At 44.0% G+C, this 18,033-nt stretch overlaps 1 protein-coding gene across 11 annotated transcripts in view; it reads left to right on the top strand.

Annotated features, from left to right (window-relative positions):
- The first annotated feature begins 1,090 nt into the window (after nucleotides 1-1,090).
- PCDH10 (protocadherin 10) overlaps nucleotides 1,091-18,033 on the top strand; it is a 36,539-nt gene continuing 19,596 nt past the window's right edge. For 6 of the 11 annotated variants that reach the window (XM_035324602.1, XM_035324600.1, XM_035324598.1 and 3 more), the window contains exons 1-4: nucleotides 1,091-4,695; nucleotides 5,964-6,022; nucleotides 6,598-6,704; nucleotides 15,217-15,546. In XM_035324602.1, coding sequence (XP_035180493.1) covers nucleotides 2,095-4,695; nucleotides 5,964-6,022; nucleotides 6,598-6,704; nucleotides 15,217-15,546 — 3,097 coding nt within the window. In that variant the 5' untranslated portion in view covers nucleotides 1,091-2,094. Of the gene's footprint in view, nucleotides 4,696-5,963; nucleotides 6,023-6,597; nucleotides 6,705-15,216; nucleotides 15,547-17,661; nucleotides 17,670-18,033 lie in introns of all 11 variants that reach the window. The other 5 variants (XM_035324607.1, XM_035324606.1, XM_035324608.1 and 2 more) reach the window with 4 other exon arrangements.

Below are 18,033 nucleotides of genomic sequence, written 5' to 3'. Positions count from 1 at the left end.
GCTGCCGCTGGGGGGCGCCCGGCGCCCGCCGTTGGTGCCGGTGGGCGGCCGGTGGCGGCAGCGGCGGCGGCGGCGGCGGCGTCGCAGCCCCCGCGCGTGTGGTGGGGCCGCCCGTGGGCCGTGCCCTGTCCCGGGGGACACCGCTGGCGGGTGGTGCCTGATCATCGGCAGCAATAAAATCGATTTTTTTTTTGAAAAAAAATTAGTCATTTTTAAATTTTATTTATTTGCGGTTTGTGGAGTTGCGGGATGCCGCTTCGCCCCGGCTCAGCGAGGGCGCCCGGCGGGGAAGCCGGCACCGGGTTCACCTCGCTCGGCAATGAGCGGCTCCGAGCGCCCGCCCGTGCCTCCCCCAAATGCAGCACCCCCGGGAGCCGGTGCGGGGGCATGGGACTGGCTTCCCTCTCCGCTCGCCCTTCTCCCCCTCCCCCCACCCCCCCCACCCCTTCCCCTTTTCCGAGCATCCCATGCCGCCGGGGGACACTGGAAGGTGTAACGCGTGGGGGAACGGCACGGGCTGGGAGCTGGAAACACCGCGCAGATGGAGAGCGGCACTTTCCGCCGCCGCCAAGCAAACTAATTAGCTAAGGCAGCCCCCGAGGGAGGAAAATTTTTTCGCAAGTTTCCCATTGTTTACGCTTTTTCTAAAAACGGCGTCGTGCCGGGGCGTAGGATAGGAAAGTTGGTAGCTGGTGGAAACTCCCTCTCCAAGGAGATGGCTGTTTACGGCTCTGTGGTGACGAGCGGTGGTTTCCCGACCCTGCTCCTGCGGCAGGGGAATAGCCGCTCTCGGGGGCTGGCAGGCGGGCAAGGATGCAAATATTGCATTGCGCTCATTGCATGTATTGCATCGCACGCATTGCATTGGATGTACCGGGTGTACTGCATGTACTGCACGCCTTGCACTGCGCTGCCTGTGCTGCACGCACTGCCCGCCCGGCCGTGCTGCAGCCTACTTGACGTGCGCCGCGGCCAATGGGCACCGCCCCCGGAGGCGGTGCTGGCAGCCGATTGGTTGGCAGGAGCCGGGCGCTGCGCAAAAACAGCGGAGCCGAGCGCTGCCGCCTCAGAAACTGCCGGCAGAGATCAGAGGAGCCGGGGACGGGGACGGAGCCGGGACGGGAGCGGCGGCGGCGGCGGCGGCAGCAGCAGCAGCAGCAGCAGCAGCAAGCACAGACAGAGAGACAGACAGACAGAGAGGGGTTAGGCGCAAAAGCAGCAAGAGAGGAGGAAAAAAGCTGATCGGCACATCCGTAAAAAGCAGTGATGATGATGATGAGCGTAATGATAGCAATAAAAGAAGAAAAGGAAAGACTGTTGATAGAAGAGAGGAAAATCTAAGACCTTTAAATAAAAAGAGGAGATCCCCGAGAAATCAGGGAATGAAAGTTTTGGGTAGCGAAGCTGTTCTCTGCCTTTTTTGATACGAAATCTTTTTGCGGGTTTTAATTTTTTTTTATTTATTTCGCGGTTTCCTGCCTTTTTCTTGCATCTCGAGAGGGCATGTCCACCGGCTCTTCCAGCAGCATCTACCCCTCCAGCTCCCACCAGGAAGACAAACCGAGGACAATCTTGAAATATAAAAATTTCCTCCTTGGGATTTGCTGCTGCTGCCTCCGCCGCCGCCGCTGCGGTGCAGTGCCAAGACTCTCGGAATAAATAAAAGCGGGCTACCGTTTATCTATAGATACAGCCAGCTAATAGCTATTATTAGTTGGCTGTTTATTCCGAAGATCACAGATGAAGTGGGGACGCCTGCCTTCTTCATTTGGTCAGCGTGTGAAACAATAGTACTCCTAACAAATAGGAGGGAGATGGGGGAGAAAAAGATCTTAACATGAATCAGAAGAAATAATACCTAGCATATCCCCCTCTAAACCAAACCCCCCTTTCCTTTCCCCCTCCCCCGATCCCTCTCTCTCTCTCTCCCCGAACGCTCGGAGGCGCGGACACGCACAGACACACTCACACACACAGACACACAGGCAAAGGCGCACACACTGCGCTGTGTGCTTTCGGAGGAGGGAGAGGAGGTCTTCGGAAGAGGAGGAAGAGGTGGTGTCGGGGAGGGGGGCTCTCTTTCCCCGCTTGGAGATGGTCGTGCTATTCCTCCTCGCCTTGCTCTGGATGGTGGAGGGGGCCCTTTGCCAGCTTCATTACACGGTGCAGGAGGAGCAGGAGCATGGCACGTTCGTGGGGAATATCGCCGAGGACCTGGGCTTGGACATTACAAAACTTTCGGCTCGCCGCTTCCAGACGGCGCCTAACTCCCGCAGCCCTTACCTGGAGCTCAACCTGGAGACCGGGGTGCTCTACGTGAACGAGAAGATCGACCGGGAGCAGATCTGCAAGCAGAGCCCCTCCTGCCTGCTGCACCTGGAGGTCTTCCTGGAGAACCCCCTGGAGCTGTTCCGGGTGGAGATCGAGGTGCTGGACATCAACGACAACCCGCCCTCCTTCCCGGAGCCCGACCTGACGGTGGAGATCTCGGAGAGCGCCACGCCGGGCACCCGCTTCCCCCTGGAGAGCGCCTTCGACCCCGACGTGGGCACCAACTCGCTGCGCACCTACGAGATCACCCCCAACAGCTACTTCTCCCTCGACGTGCAGACGCAGGGAGACGGCAACCGCTTCGCCGAGCTGGTGCTGGACCAGCCGCTGGACCGCGAGCAGCAAGCCGTGCACCGCTACGTGCTGACGGCGGTGGACGGCGGGCAGCCCCAGCAGCGCACCGGCACCGCCCTGCTCACCGTGCGGGTGCTGGACTCCAACGACAACGTCCCCGCCTTCGAGCAGCCCGTCTACACCGTGTCGCTGCCCGAGAACTCGCCGCCCGGCACCCTGGTGCTGCAGCTCAACGCTAGCGACCCCGACGAGGGGCAGAACGGCGAGGTCATCTACTCCTTCAGCAGCCACATCTCGGCCCGCGCCCGGGAGCTCTTCGGCATCGCGCCGCGCACCGGGCGGCTGGAGGTGAGCGGCGAGCTGGACTACGAGGAGAGCAGCGTATACCAGGTGTACGTGCAAGCCAAGGACCTGGGGCCCAACGCCGTGCCGGCGCACTGCAAGGTGCTGGTGCGGGTGCTGGACGCCAACGACAACGCGCCCGAGATCAGCTTCTCCACCGTCAAGGAGGCGGTGAGCGAGGCGGCGGCGCCGGGCACCGTAGTGGCCCTCTTCAGCGTGTCGGACCGCGACTCGGAGGAGAATGGGCAGGTGCAGTGCGAGCTGCTGCAGGGCGACGCGCCCTTCCGCCTCAAGAGCTCCTTCAAGAACTACTACACCATCGTCACCGAGGGGCCGCTCGACCGCGAGCAGCCGGGCGGCGACGCCTACACGCTGACGGTGGTGGCTCGGGACGGTGGCCGGCCGCCGCTCAGCACCAGCAAGTCCATCCAGGTGCGGGTGAGCGACGTGAACGACAACGCGCCGCGCTTCTCGCAGCCCGTCTACCAGGTCTTCGTCAGCGAGAACAACGTGCCCGGCGCCTACATCTACGCCGTCAGCGCCACTGACCGCGACCAGGGCGCCAACGCGCGGCTCGCCTACTCCATCCTGGAGAGCCAGATCCAGGGCATGTCCGTCTTCACCTACGTCTCCATCAACGCCGAGAACGGATTCCTCTACGCGCTGCGCTCCTTCGACTACGAGCAGCTCAAGGAGTTCAGCTTTCAGGTGGAGGCCCGCGACGCCGGCGAGGAGCCGCGCCCGCTGGCCGCCAACGCCACCGTCAACATCGTGGTAGTGGACCAGAACGACAACGCGCCCGCCATCGTCAGCCCCGTGCCGGGCCGCAACGGCACCCCGGCGAGGGAGCTGCTGCCCCGCGGCGCCGAGCCGGGCTACCTGGTGAGCCGGGTGGCCGCCGTGGACGCCGACGACGGCGACAACGCGCGCCTCACCTACAGCATCGCGCGGGGCAACGAGGCCAGCCTCTTCCGCATGGACTGGCGCAGCGGCGAGCTCCGCACGGCGCGCAGGGTGCCGGCCAAGCGCGATCCGCAGCGCCCCTACGAGCTTCTCGTCGAGGTGCGCGACCACGGGCAGCCGCCGCTGTCCTCCACCGCCGCCATCCAGGTGGTGCTGGTGGACGGCGCGGCCGAGCGGCCCGGCGGCGGCGGCGGCGGCGGGCAGGGAGCCGGGGCGGGCGCGGGGGGCGGCGGGGCAGGCGGCGAGCACCGTCCCAGCCGCTCCGGGGGGGACGCGTCGCTCGACCTCACCCTCATCCTCATCATCGCGCTCGGCTCCGTGTCCTTCGTCTTCCTGTTGGCCATGATCGTGCTGGCCGTGCGCTGCCAGAAGGAGAAGAAGCTCAACATCTACACCTGCCTGGCCAGCGACTGCTGCCTGGGCTGCTGCTGCTGCTGCCCCTGCTGCAGCCGCCAGGCGCGGGCCCGCAAGAAGAAGCTCAGCAAGTCCGACATCATGCTGGTGCAGAGCTCCAACGTGCCCAGCAACCCGGCGCAGGTGCCGGCCGAGGAGGCGGGCAGCTTCGGCTCCCACCACCACAACCAGAACTACTGCTACCAGGTCTGCCTCACCCCCGAGTCCGCCAAGACCGACCTGATGTTCCTCAAGCCCTGCAGCCCCTCCCGCAGCACCGACGCCGAGCACAACCCCTGCGGGGCCATCGTCACCGGCTACGCCGACCAGCAGCCCGACATCATCTCCAACGGCAGCATCCTCTCCAGCGAGGTAAGGGGGGAGAGGGCCCGTCCCCGTCCTGGTCCCCCGGAATTCCCCCCTGGGCCCCTCCTCTGCCCCCGCTTTTTTTTTTTTTTTTTTTTTTTTTTTTTTGGGGGGGGGGGGTGTTTTTTGCACCTCATCTAACCGCCCCCTACCCTCACGTCCAGGGGTCCTCTCCTGGCCGGGGGCTCGCTGGTGCTTCGCAGGGGGCTGTGCCTCTCTGATAACATGGGGAATAACCACAGGGAGAAATATGGGGACTGCACTTTTTGTCTTTCCAAACCCTTTCACGAACCCCTTCTGCCCAAGGGAGCCCCCTCCTCTGGGACCGTTACAATCTCTGCAGTTAGCTGGAACTTTAAGGGATTTGTGAGCTAGAGTTTACTCCTTGACTTGTCTTCCCTCTGCCTGAACAGCCCTTTATGACCTAAAGCTGAGCTCGCAAAGAAAGACAGCAAGAAGGAGCTTCTGTCAAATTACATGCAGAGATTTAAAGTTCCTTCTTGTTAAGCTTGTTCTCTGTATCATGTCACCTAGTGTGTAGAGAATCTCTATCAAAGCATATGCCATATCACAGTGCTCCCCGGTAATCATTTACTCAGCTAACTCATACACACCCTTGGTACCCCTCTGCTTGTGTCTTAGTGAAAACACACTTTCTCTTAACTTGAATACTGTAACCTCAACTCTGTCTAGTCTGGCAGAGGTAGTTTGAATGATGTTTTCTAAGGCTGGATACATTTTGAAGTAAAATGTCTAGTGCTGGCTTTTAAAGTTGATTTTTCCTTGAAATGTGTGTAAAACTCTGCCTCCTCTTGCATTTTTGAGGACCTGATGGTATCTTGATTTATTTTCTCCCCTAGTGTGCAATAACTATACTGTCTCCACCTATTTTTATATGCTGGAATTAAAAACAGACCAAAAACTAGATTCCAATAAGTTTTCCTCAGAGCAACTAGTACACAAGCCTAGAAATAGTTGTGCTGATTTTGTGGGAGTCCTTGTGATGCTTGACAGCATGCACTGTGAGAAAAAGTGTCAGAATCTTGTCCCAAAGAACTTGGGGGAAAAAATTCCTCATGCTTTCCCATATGTGTCAAGAAGAGGCGAGGGCTGGTGGGTTTCTCTCCTTATGTCCTAGAAGCAGATTGTGTAGGCCTACTTGCAGCTAAACATTGCCATTTATAGTGAATATGGTGAGCTGCTCCTGTATATTTTCTGGTGCTGGTACAGAAATACCAAGAGATCAAATGTTTCTTAATATTTTTTTTTCCTAGACGAAACATCAGCGTGCTGAGCTCAGTTATCTAGTTGACAGACCCCGACGGGTAAACAGGTATGAGCTTAGTTGTGTTTTCATAATGCATGCTTTAGGAAGTGTGAATGGGATGCACAGATGTGTTTACTGCAGATGTAAAATAGTAGCAAAGCAGTGGGGAAACGGATGTATGTAGACACATTAAATAAAATTCTGTCAACTAAATGAGTCTGAATTACAGCTTTTCTGAACTCTTTTCAAAATCATCTGAAAAGAGAACAAAATCTCATTTCATATATTAGCCTAAAACGTGCTTTAAATACTTATGAATCCTTCTGCAGGGTGTACCAGATAACACTGGCCTCTCTGAGTGACAATTTAGCTATCCAGCTTATGTAAATGATACCAAATTAATTATACCGATTACATGAAAAAACATGCAGAGTGGTAATGCCTGCTGTCTGTTTCAGCTAGACTAGAAGTGTCTGAAAATGCAAGTTTGGTTTGTGGTGGACAGGGTGCCTCTGCAGAAGCAGTGCAGCAAGGCAGGAGTGGGTGAATGCAGCACCGTGTTTGGCCATGTGATGGCAGAAGAATGTTTTATGACTTCCTCTTTCATGTTTATTCTAATGTAAGGATGTTTCTGTGTCTAGTTCTGCATTCCAGGAAGCAGACATAGTAAGCTCTAAGGACAGTGGTCATGGAGACAGTGAGCAAGGAGACAGTGATCATGATGCCACTAATCGAGGTCAATCCTCTGGTAAGTCTGATAAGACAGTGGAAATAGTCAATCTTTAAGTAGGGAGACTAGAAAGAGCAGTTACCTGTAGGAATATAATGCAAAACCAGCATAAAATAATGTAAACATATTGCATGGAAGGCTGGGTTTAAGCCAGCTTGCCACTATGGTAACCTACACAAGGAGACAGTTTTGAACACTATGCATTCAAGGGGCAAAACTTATTTTATTATTTTGGTCTGGGCCCGGGGGGGAGGGGGTTGTGGCGCATTGTCGTATTACTCTGCATTAATGGCTGCAGCAAAACTTCACATTAAAGCAAAGTTATTGGTCTGTTTTCTAGTGCACTTTTTTCCCAACAATAGATTTACAGGATTTCAAAGCTTTAGGCAACTTTGTTTAGTAGGCACTTCAGCTGGCACGGCAGCATGAAGTGCAGGGGGAGTTCCCAAGGCAAAGAATGAGCCCAGTGACTGAAAGACAGCCAGACTGTGAGGATTTTTGCTGGGGATCAGTGGAGACACATTGGGTGTTCTGAATGGGTAATACCTTAGCATTTTTAGAGGACTGTTTTTCAATTCAAATTAACAGACCATATAGTGTAAGTGACCTCCATGTTAATAAGGCTAAGGTATTTTTAAGTATATTTCTTTCAGGCCTAGCAAAACAAATAAATGCTTTGAAAGGCTACGATATAGCCATGATTCAAATCACCTAGAAAACATATACATTGCAGTGTTATTCCTAGGCATGTGGCTTGCTGTCTTTGCTCTCATACTGTCAGTTTTCCTTTGAAAGGGACATTTGTTTAGAGTCTGTGCATTAGAATTCATTCTCGCCCCCACACTGCATTTTAGCCAGAAATGCTTTTGCTTTCCTCCCTACCGCAGTTTCCAAAGGTCTAGTATGCCTTGAATCAATGAAGTGATTTCTTTCCCCTTGTTTCATCTATGCCCTGTCATGTATTAGGATTTGCTACAAGTATGTCATACAAAATACTGAATGAGTTTCTCTACTCTTCCTTTTTTATTTTTTTTATTATTATTTTATTTTTATTTTATTTTTTCCTGAACTCCATTTTAAAAGATTTCAGGGCAAGGGACTCCGCTGTCATAGCAGTGCAGCATCTCCCGCGTGCTGTTAATATCCTCTATGTTTCTGCTGCTATAGTCACTGTCCCCTTAACGATGGAAAACCCAGGAACCAGGGGAAGAGGAGGCTGCTACAGGGCCCCTTTATATTGCTGCAAGTCATTAATATGCAGACCTAATGAGACTCAAGAAGAGCCAAGAGTCTCCGGAGCTCCCTGCTTCTTGCAGGGCTTCATGCTAAGTGAACAGAGTGTCTATTTTGTGTCTGGGAACCTGACAACAAACCAGGTCTTGCCAGAAGTTTACATCTGAACACAGAGCCTCTTTCATTTTTGGCCTATATATGGCGTATGATTTATTGTTGTCTTAAAAAGCCATGTATTTAGCCTCCCCCTACCCATTCTTTTGCACTGTTTCTGATGCAGCAATCAGTGCTACTGAGTTATAAAAAGCTCCCTCTCCTCCTGCCCTCCCTGCATTCATTTTTTTTTTCTTTTACGCATTTTACTGCAGCAGTCATCTCAATGAACATTTCAATCAGTTTAGTCCCTCAACATAATGAACCATAATAACCAAACAGGAGAGAAAAGAATAAACATCTGCAGAAGGGGCTGGGTTTGACTGATGGTGGGAATATAATCATATAGTTGCACATAAACTGAAAGCTATTTTATTTTAGATGCATCCAGTGCTGTTATTGTTGTGCCTCTGCTCTCTATTCTTTCTCCCAGTTTTACAAGTAGTCTATTTCAGATAAGAACACTATGACTGTTGTCAAACTTGATGTTAGTTCTTAACTGGGTAAATTCCTTATTTTTCTTATTTCTATTTTACTGAATTAAAGGCAAAAACTACAGTTTCAAAATATTTTCAAATCACTCGGTGGTCTGATCTGATTTATGAACTTCCGTAACGTAAATGATGATTGCAGATGAGGTAATGAGTGCTGACAGTTAGGTTTGGTCAGCTCACAAGTAACAGTTTTGAGCTGAAACCTCAAACACGCAGAACTTCCAATTAATATATCGGTGCTGTGCTTTCAGGGTAATTTGCATGAGCAGTTTTTAAAATGCTGGCTCCCAATAAATATTTAAATACAATTCTCTGAAGAAATTGCTATAATTTCCTACTAATGTATAATACAGTTTTCCTCTAAGTTTTAGGCTCAATCGTACTGTCACAGTGCAAAGAAAGTTCCCTTTGACCAAAGTGGTGACAAGATAATTTGATATAAAGGCATTACTCTTGCTATTAGCTTTTTTTTGTGATTAATTTTATGAAAAAAATGAGCATAAATCTTGTTTGATCTTGAATGACTAGAGGAAATATCTGAGGGAATGCCTTCTCAGTTTTTCAGTTACTCTAGTGCTTTATAATCAATTCTATCTAAATTATTAAAGGAAAACACAGTTGTTGATAATGCTTTTTTTTTTTTCCCTAAGATATTACCTGATACCATGCATATTCGTATTTGTTTTCAAAAGCATTGTATTTGTATCTGAAAATGTTTAGTCAAACATTCTCATTGAAAAATAATACTTCCTCCCTACCAGTTTTAGTCAGCAACATGTTTTGCTTGCAAAATACCTTATTTTCCTCTTCTGTGCATGACTTCTGTTACTGTCGCCAGTGAAGTATCCTTTGGCACACACATAGCTATTCCGTAGGAGTCCATTGCTAGGCTAGCTGGCTGTCAAAGTTGTGGTGAGTTATTAGTTGGGATGGTAATCACGCAGGATGAAAATCTAGCAGAGTGTCATAGAGTTCTCCTGCACAATTATTTTGCAAAAATTCTGAACTAAGCTGTTCTGTGTGTCATAAAATGTCCAATTGTGTTTTGAAATAAGATTCTGGTTCACCTTTTAATGATGTATATTTTCTTGGAAGTGATTTAATGATGGTTTCTGGAAAGTATGTGAGGGATTCATATTTTTCCCATTAAGGTAGCACCTGAATGCATTATTGTTATCTGCATTCTTATCTACCTCAATATCAATGAACTAGGAAAGGACTGCCACCTGAATTTAACAGAGAATGGCAAGTAGTGGGATACTCAAAAGTGTTCAAGAGCCTAATTTTTACTGACTGAGTGATGATTTCATTGGGGGGTGGGGGGGTAAGGATCTGAGTCTTTCGGAAAATGGCCTTCCTAAGGTCACGCAGAAAGTTTTTGGTTGATGGAGGGAGGGGTTTCTCAAATCCCAAATGGGTGTTATAATTACTCGTGCTTTTCTTCTCTGGCTGAAAATTGTTGAGACAAAAGCTGTTACTGTGTTGTAGAACAAATGCTGCACTTCTACCTATTACTAACACACTGAATTTCAGTCATGTTCTGTAGGAGTCATTTCTAAGCATGAAGTTAGTTTATTTCCCATGGTTGATTAAATTCTTGGCCTCCCTTGTGAAACTGCTGACTTGGGTGCCAATTAGTACTCTGTGTGTGTGCATATGTTTAAACTGTGTGATTAGACACCTGTCCTGTAAGATTTGGACTCACGCCATCAATTTATTTTGTATGGTTGGTCACTAGCTACTCGGTTTTCTCACGCCGAACACGCAGAGTTCTTTACAATATTACCTTTGTTTTGCTGTCTTTCACTGAATTGACATGATCTCTCAGATGTACTTCAGGAAGGAGTATCTGACGTGAAGCAAAATACACACACTTTAAATTACATAATATAAAATGCATCAACTTTTTTACATTCTACTTGGTGCAGTATTGCACTGGACAGTATGTATTAGTGACTGCCTGAGAGCTAAGATCAGATTTCCACTACTGAAATTTATGAAGGGAATTGATATTGGTCTAACACGAAGGCAAAGGGTGAAGCATTACCTCACACCAACTCAGATTTAGTAAACCCCAAGAGGCGTTATTGCTGGGATGTGGAATAGCTATGATATTTCATTGTTCATAGGGACAAGAATCTGAGAAGTCACAAGGAGAATTTTGGTGATAAAGGGACAGAGGGGAAAAAAACAGTGTTCCTTCTGAGCCTATGCAGACTGACAGCTAAATCATGTTTTGAAGATCACTTGGGCTAACAGTCTATCTCAGATAAAGTAAGAATGAACATTAAAATGCTTATAAAAGTGCTAAAATGCTTATAAAAGTGCTTTGACTTGAACTGAGGGTATGGTGGTGTGTTTTTTGTTTTTTTTTTTTTTTGCCTTTTTTCCCTTCTTTCCTTGGGCTGCATGCTTAGTAACATTCACATTTTAATAGTCCAGATAGGTCTTTGAAGCTGAGATTTGGAAGAGCTGAATATTGAAGATGTTTAAGTCTTTTTTTTTTTTTTTCATGTTCTCATAGAGATGAAGTCAGTTTTATCCAAGGCAGCGCACCAATTACTTAGCAAGAAAGAATGATAATAACTCTGTTTCATGAAGTCCATTTCTTCAGTAGATAAAGTCTTCCACAAAGGAGGTTAAAGTCATTATCCTTATTTACAGACAGAAAACATGAATCATAGGGAAGTGACTAACTTGTTCAAGGATAATCTAACCAAATGGGTAGCCAAGCTGGTAAGGGAGTTCCAAAAAGGAGTTCTGGTTCCCTACATCACATCTATTTGCCATCCAATCCTTAGAAAGTTACTACAGAAGAAGCAACAAATGCCATTTAATTCTAAGGAAAAGTCAAATTCATGAGGAAAAACAAACTGAAGATACACATTGGGAAAAAACTCTTGATAACAATACTACAAAAAATATTTTGCATTTTTTTTTCTTTTTATTACATCATTTACTCAGTAATATATAAATGAATATGTTCAGTCACTACTCTAAAAAAGGCTTGGTATATGGCTCTTCTCTCTTAATTACATTAAGAAGTGATAAATTATTTTAAAATGGTTTTAGGCTTAACTTTTCCTTTGATCTTAAAATTGTCTTTCAAATCAAGTAGAATTCATGCACAAAAAATCATTTTGATTTTCTCCTTTTGAAATATGGAAAGGAAGCAAACTTGGACTATGCTTTAGAAAGGCAATACTACCAAGTAGTATTCAAAGCACCTGAGGTCAGGAAATTCAGATGCAGATATGCAACTTATTATTTAACTCCTTTCTTAGTTTTTTGTTTCCTTTGAGGAAGGGGCAGGGCTCTTTATCCTTCAAAATCTGCAAAGTTAGGTTGTGCAAAAGCTCATATTGCCCACTGGCCTATCCAGCCTTGACCTTTGTTATGAGCTTTTATATGTATGCTGTATTTGCAATAGCTCAATGCTTATCATTTTTTGGCTCTTTGGTGCTTTATACCACCTATTTGGATCTACAAAGGACATTTGAAATTCATAATTCAGAGCCACCTTTAAAATCTCAGTTTATCTACATGCAAGGTCTAATATGATAACTAAGTAGAAAATATAAAGCGTTTTTCATTAATGTGGATTTGCAATTATGATGGATAGTTTACTTCAGACTATATACGTAAGCAGATTTATGAGGGAGATGAGATGGAAGTGTCATACTGCTGAACATTTATTTTTGTTATAAATCAATAATATGCTTCTTGGTGAATAAAGGAGTTCTGTGCTGAATTTCTTACGTCATGTAGTGTGATATACTCCCTGAAATCTAGCAAACAGCCTTTCCTGCCCTGCCACCCACCACATTTTTAATGCTTTTCAATTAAAAACAGAGATATCTATAGTATGACCCACAGGAAAAAGGTGGAGGAAGAATAGCTCATATCATAGTCAATGTAGATATAGGTGCCCAGGGATTCCAAAACTAGACTGATAATCCAAATTCATTTTCTGTTGAAATATTAAAACAAAAGGCTTGGTTCTGAGCCCATTAACCTCTTAGGGAACTCTGTGACTGATTCAAGTAGGAGCAATACCCAACCCACACTTCTCTGAACAGCTGTTTGCATGGTAATCAAGCATTTACTTTCTAGCTCCTTGTTAGCAGTGGATGTTGAAGTTAGGATTTTTTTTTATACTTGTATTTTCCTTTAGAAGTTCTCAGCTTCTTGGGGGGGGGTGGATTTGTCATACAAGTTTACAGTTGATATCTCCTACATTCATTACTTTGTTTATTCAAAATCCTGATTTAAGGAGGCTGTAACATTTCCTTTATAAGCTGTTACATAATACTATTCGTCGCACTGTCATAGAGAAGCAGTATTCAAAAAGGAACTAAAAATTTAATTTTTGGATAGAGACATTTTGCTGTCTAGGAGCTGATGTGAAAACAGAATAGTAAAATGGAGGTTAATTTTCCAGAGGAAATACAATTCCACTAGTAGATAAAATAATCTATCTTTGAATATGTCTTAAATACAACATTACTATACAATACAACATTACTATACTATCTTTCTCCCCAGTAAGAAAAGAATGAAGTTTTATCCATACATTTTTCTGTCTTTCTTCTGCTCTCTTTGATAAAGCGTTGAATGAATATGGTCATTGGTACACTGCTACTAAAATGCAACTGTAATCAGTTCCCTATGAGAAGCAAGGTTATTTCTTGTTTACATGTAACTGTGCTAGGAAATCTGAAAAAAAAGAACTAAAATGTTCCGAACTGCAAAGAAGTTTGAATTCTAGAGTATGTCTTTTATTGCATAGGAGAGATTTTTATTCTAACATTTCTGTATATAAGGTACACGTGTGCACATATGCACATGGTTTTATAGACATGGCTATGTGTTCATTTCTTTCCAGGAAGCCTGTATCTTTATTTTCAGTCATTGTTAGCCACTACCATTACAGAATTTAGAACCATACGATTTGTACATGTTGCGTGATGATCTTCATCTGATTCCTTAATTGTATCTGCAATTCACGTTTGCATTCTTCAACAGTTCACTGATCAGTAATTTATTTTCAGACTTGTGCATGCCAATTATCAATGCAAGGTTCCAATCAAAGCTGGACCTAGCATTGTATATGAATTAATTTAAAATTAAAAAGTCATTATGAAGGGAGATTAATCTGAGGTAAAAAGCTTTTTTTCTTTATTTTTTTCCCCTTTTCTTTCTGTCTGCCTAAACGACTGCCTTTAGATCTCAAGCACTTGTTGATAGCTCAGAAAGAGTCTTGCTTGCTGAAGAGATTGTTTTGTGTAGTGTGAAATTACACAGAAATATTACTAATATAAATCAAATTATAGTTCAAAACAGTGGTAGCATTCTTAATACTAAAGCTCACATTGGAGATTGAGCTAATCAAGTCTTTCACAACGTTGGCTGGTGAATGAGCTACAACGCGTGAATCTTATTACAGCTTTTCAATATTTTTTTTTCTATTTTTTTTTGCAAGTTGTCTTTTTTTTTCAAATTCTAACGGAATGCTTGTAAATGCAGTGTTTGTAACATCTAGTTCGGTTTTGACATACACCTATTCTAAGACACTCAGCAATCTTTATAAGTACAAGAAAAGGGTATTTTTTTACTGTACTGCTTTTTTTATGGCATCGAATAACAACTTGGAGGCCTTAGTATTTATTTTCCTCTATGCCTGTGATTTCATACACCATTCCTCTCAAAACAAGTGTAATCCAACAACTCAGTGAATCACTGTCAGGAAATATTCTTTTGGACTACTGTTCTTAAGATGATCAATTTAAGCATAGCTTGTCATTGAAATCTTAATAGCATTAAAGCATTTGTAAGCAAACAGTTTTGTGTTGGCAGGGACAGGTGTTTGCTGATATAGGGGAAACATTAACAATTTTGTCAATAGTATCCACAGCCATGTCACATTGGACTACAGCTACCTTTGTACTGCTAATTAGAGTTATTTACTATAGGATTCCATCCCATTACTTGGATGACTAGATAGTAAGGACTGCTGCGGTTGCAGCGAACACCCTGTCTGAAAGAATGATGTAATGATTGATTTAGTAAGCCATCTTGATCACTTAAAAGCTGGATTCCTACTTTGTAAGATCTGCTTTTCATATCAATAGGTTCTGTCTGTGTGCAGGCATACACAGATAGTTTCTTTATAACAGACTTACAAATATTTCATTTTCATAAATGAAATCTGTGATTCCTCAATCATGTCGTTTTGTTGTTTTTTTTTTGGTCACAGATAAGTTTATGAAAAAACAATTCCTTCACTTCTTAAATGTGTATTTTTGACTGGGAATAATGTCTGGAAACACAGATGCTACCTGCTAATGGAACTGATCCTTACTTAAACAGATTCTAAACAGTGGGATCAGCAAGTTATTTTATGAGCTAGAACCATCAGTACCCTTCTTCTTGTCATACCTTCTGTCCGTGTGTGTATGCATGCGTGTGACATTGTAGCATTTATTTACATGTATTCAATGGTGCTATTGACTTCAGAAGACTGGACAATCTGATTTTTTTTGTTGACATGGAGGTAGTGGAAGAAGTTCTTAGGATATTTCTCTTTTTTCTCAGCATAGTCTTTCTTATCTGTCAGCAGTTGTTCATGATGCTGAAGCTTATATATCTAGTTTCTTTTTCTCTCATGCTTGCAGGCATGGATCTCTTCTCCAATTGCACAGAGGAATGTAAAGCACTGGGCCACTCAGATCGGTGCTGGATGCCTTCCTTTGTCCCATCTGATGGACGCCAAGCTGCAGATTACCGCAGCAATCTGCACGTACCTGGCATGGACTCCGTTCCAGACACTGAAGTGTTTGAAACACCAGAAGCCCAGCCGGGGGCAGAAAGGTCCTTCTCCACCTTTGGCAAAGAGAAGGCCCTTCACAACACTCTGGAGAGGAAGGAGTTGGATGGACTGCTGTCTAATACAAGAGCGCCTTACAAACCACCATATTTGAGTAAGTACTATTCACAAGGCTGTATGAAAGTGTTCCCTTTGCGGGAATAAAAATTAGCTCTTTCTGCTATTCATAATAGGAATAATACAAACACAATTTTAGAAGCAGTGGGGAAAAATGGCTTCCCTTGGAGTCAGGCACCACTGAGGAAGTCATCAATCAATGCTTTTTTTTAAAAAGACAAGACCTTGATTCTTGTTAGTATGACATTGTCGACAACAAAAGCATCAGATGATAGCGTTAGTGGGGGAGTTACTCAAATTTGTTTTCTGATGCTGGATTATTTCCAAATTTTTCACAGTTAGGTGGTTTAAGCATAGACAGGGTAACATTTTTTTTTAAAAAAAAGTCAAATACTTTTGTTTGTTTTGTGTGTTCTTTTTTTTTTTTTTCCTTTCAACTGTCCTAGGGGCTTCTCATTATTTTTTCCTCTTTTATATTGAGCAGTACCTTGATGATTATTATTTTAAACAATTTACATAGTTAACATTAGGGGTTTGGAAGGAAGAAGATAAAACTTTTTTGCCTTCCATCTGATCATCTTTCAGCCTATGTAATAGCAACTTCTGACAGTGTTCCTCAGTGCCTCCTGTCTTGTTCCAAAATCTTATCTCTTTGGTCAACTTTTGACTGTAGTTTGGTGACATGAGTGTCATAGATCTCAAAAAGACTTGTAATTTTGTAGAGTCTGAGACAGATTTAGATCAACATAGTACTCAAGAGTTCTAATAGATCTTTCTATTTAGTAGCCTTCTGTATTTTATTAGAGACTGGAATCTTCTTGACTTCAAGAATTTATCTTGATGGTTATCTCATCCAAATAAGCCAAAGACATTGACATTGCAATACTATCTCTTTTCAAAGCATCAGAAGTCTTTAAGGACAGCAGATCAGGAAAAAACAAACAAACAAACAAAAAAACTCAAAACGAGATCATTTTCAGCACAGGCAACACAGTTCTTTCATCCTAATTAGCTCTGTCCGTGAATTTCAGTCTTTCAGAGAGGTCTTCTTACCATTTCAGTCTTCAGATTTGCTTTACTCTGAAAGCTTTTAAATTAGGATACCAGTTGTGAGATGCAGGAGCCATTCCTAAAACAAACAAACAAACAACAACAACAAAAAAAAAAAACAGCAACTAAAAAAACTGTCCTGAGGCAGTCAGCTAAAATGCCAGGTGTTGATCATCTGGTCATACTCTGAAGACCTATATGAAGTTTCACATAGCTACGATGTAATGACTAATGTTGCTATCTTTACCTAACTGGTCTTCAGTTACGTACCTCTAAAAAATTTTCTTTAGCACTAAGCTCTAATTTAGCAATACTGATTTCATACCTATCTCTTCAGTTAAAAAATTAAGGTTTTACAGCAGTCATGGTCCAACAACAGAGTTCTGATGCAGTATGTAAATTATAATAGTGATTATATCTGGTGATATAATGTAATAACGATTTTCTTATTCATACTGTGGAGATTTGAAATATTGCTCAGCTAACATAAGTAGTTTTGTTGAATGTGTTTACTTATGGACATTGGTCCACGTTTTACACTTTCCTGGTATAAGGGCATGAAGAATAGGAGGCAAAATGTTTAAAATACTCAGTATAAATGAGTGCTATTATATAATCCACACTTGAGAATCCAGATTTAATTTTGCCTTTTTTCTTTGGGTCTTGAAGCAGAAACTGCCAGAAAACAGAGTAATATTTCTTTATTTTCCCTTACTGAATAGTTTCTTTAGTAAAATTTTAGATTAAATTTATACAGTAAATAACAGGAGCAAAGAAAATAAAATGAGCCTAACAGTTGTAGCAGTGAGTAAATAATTCATTATTAATAATGTGTTCAATGAATAAGGCAAGAGGAATGTGTAAAGGGAAGTTGATTCAGGAAGGAACTTTAGCTGAGCCACTGAGTGAGTACAACTTTAATAACATTTAAATTCAACTTCTTAACAAAAAAGATTGTATCAAAACAGTTTGTCAGTAGAACATTTTTTTCAAAGAAGTGATTAAAATGTGTGAAACTAAACCCTAATGTTCAAAAAAATGCTGTATAAAAAGTTTCAGCATGTATGTAAGCAGCTGTATGTAAAAGAAGACAGCAGCAAAGAGGGAAAAGTATATTGCACAGTTCAAAAGCTATTTGAACTGGAAAAGGTATTAATTAGAATGATCTGTAAAGACCAGATGTTCTAACTGGTAAATTTAGGATAGAAAATAAGAAAGGTGAGGAACTTAGAGCCAATAGTGAAAGTCAGGAATTTATATACAGACAAGTTTTAGGATGTCAAATATAAGAAGTCTAGGAGAGAATTGGTGGGTCTCTCAAGCCACAGTTATTTAGGACAGAAACGTTGCAGAGAGGCTAAACTGTTTCTTTGAATTTGTCTTCACAGGAGGAGGGAGAGATAGAGGGAGGGAGGGAGGGAGGGAGAAAGAAAGAAAGAAAGAAAGAAAGAAAGAAAGAAAGAAAGAAAGAAAG

The sequence above is a fragment of the Oxyura jamaicensis genome, chromosome 4 (genome assembly GCF_011077185.1).
Source record: "Oxyura jamaicensis isolate SHBP4307 breed ruddy duck chromosome 4, BPBGC_Ojam_1.0, whole genome shotgun sequence".
Classification (NCBI taxonomy): Eukaryota; Metazoa; Chordata; class Aves; order Anseriformes; family Anatidae; genus Oxyura; species Oxyura jamaicensis.
The sequence above is the reverse complement of the archived record's forward strand: the minus strand, read 5'-3'. Positions and strand labels throughout refer to the sequence as shown.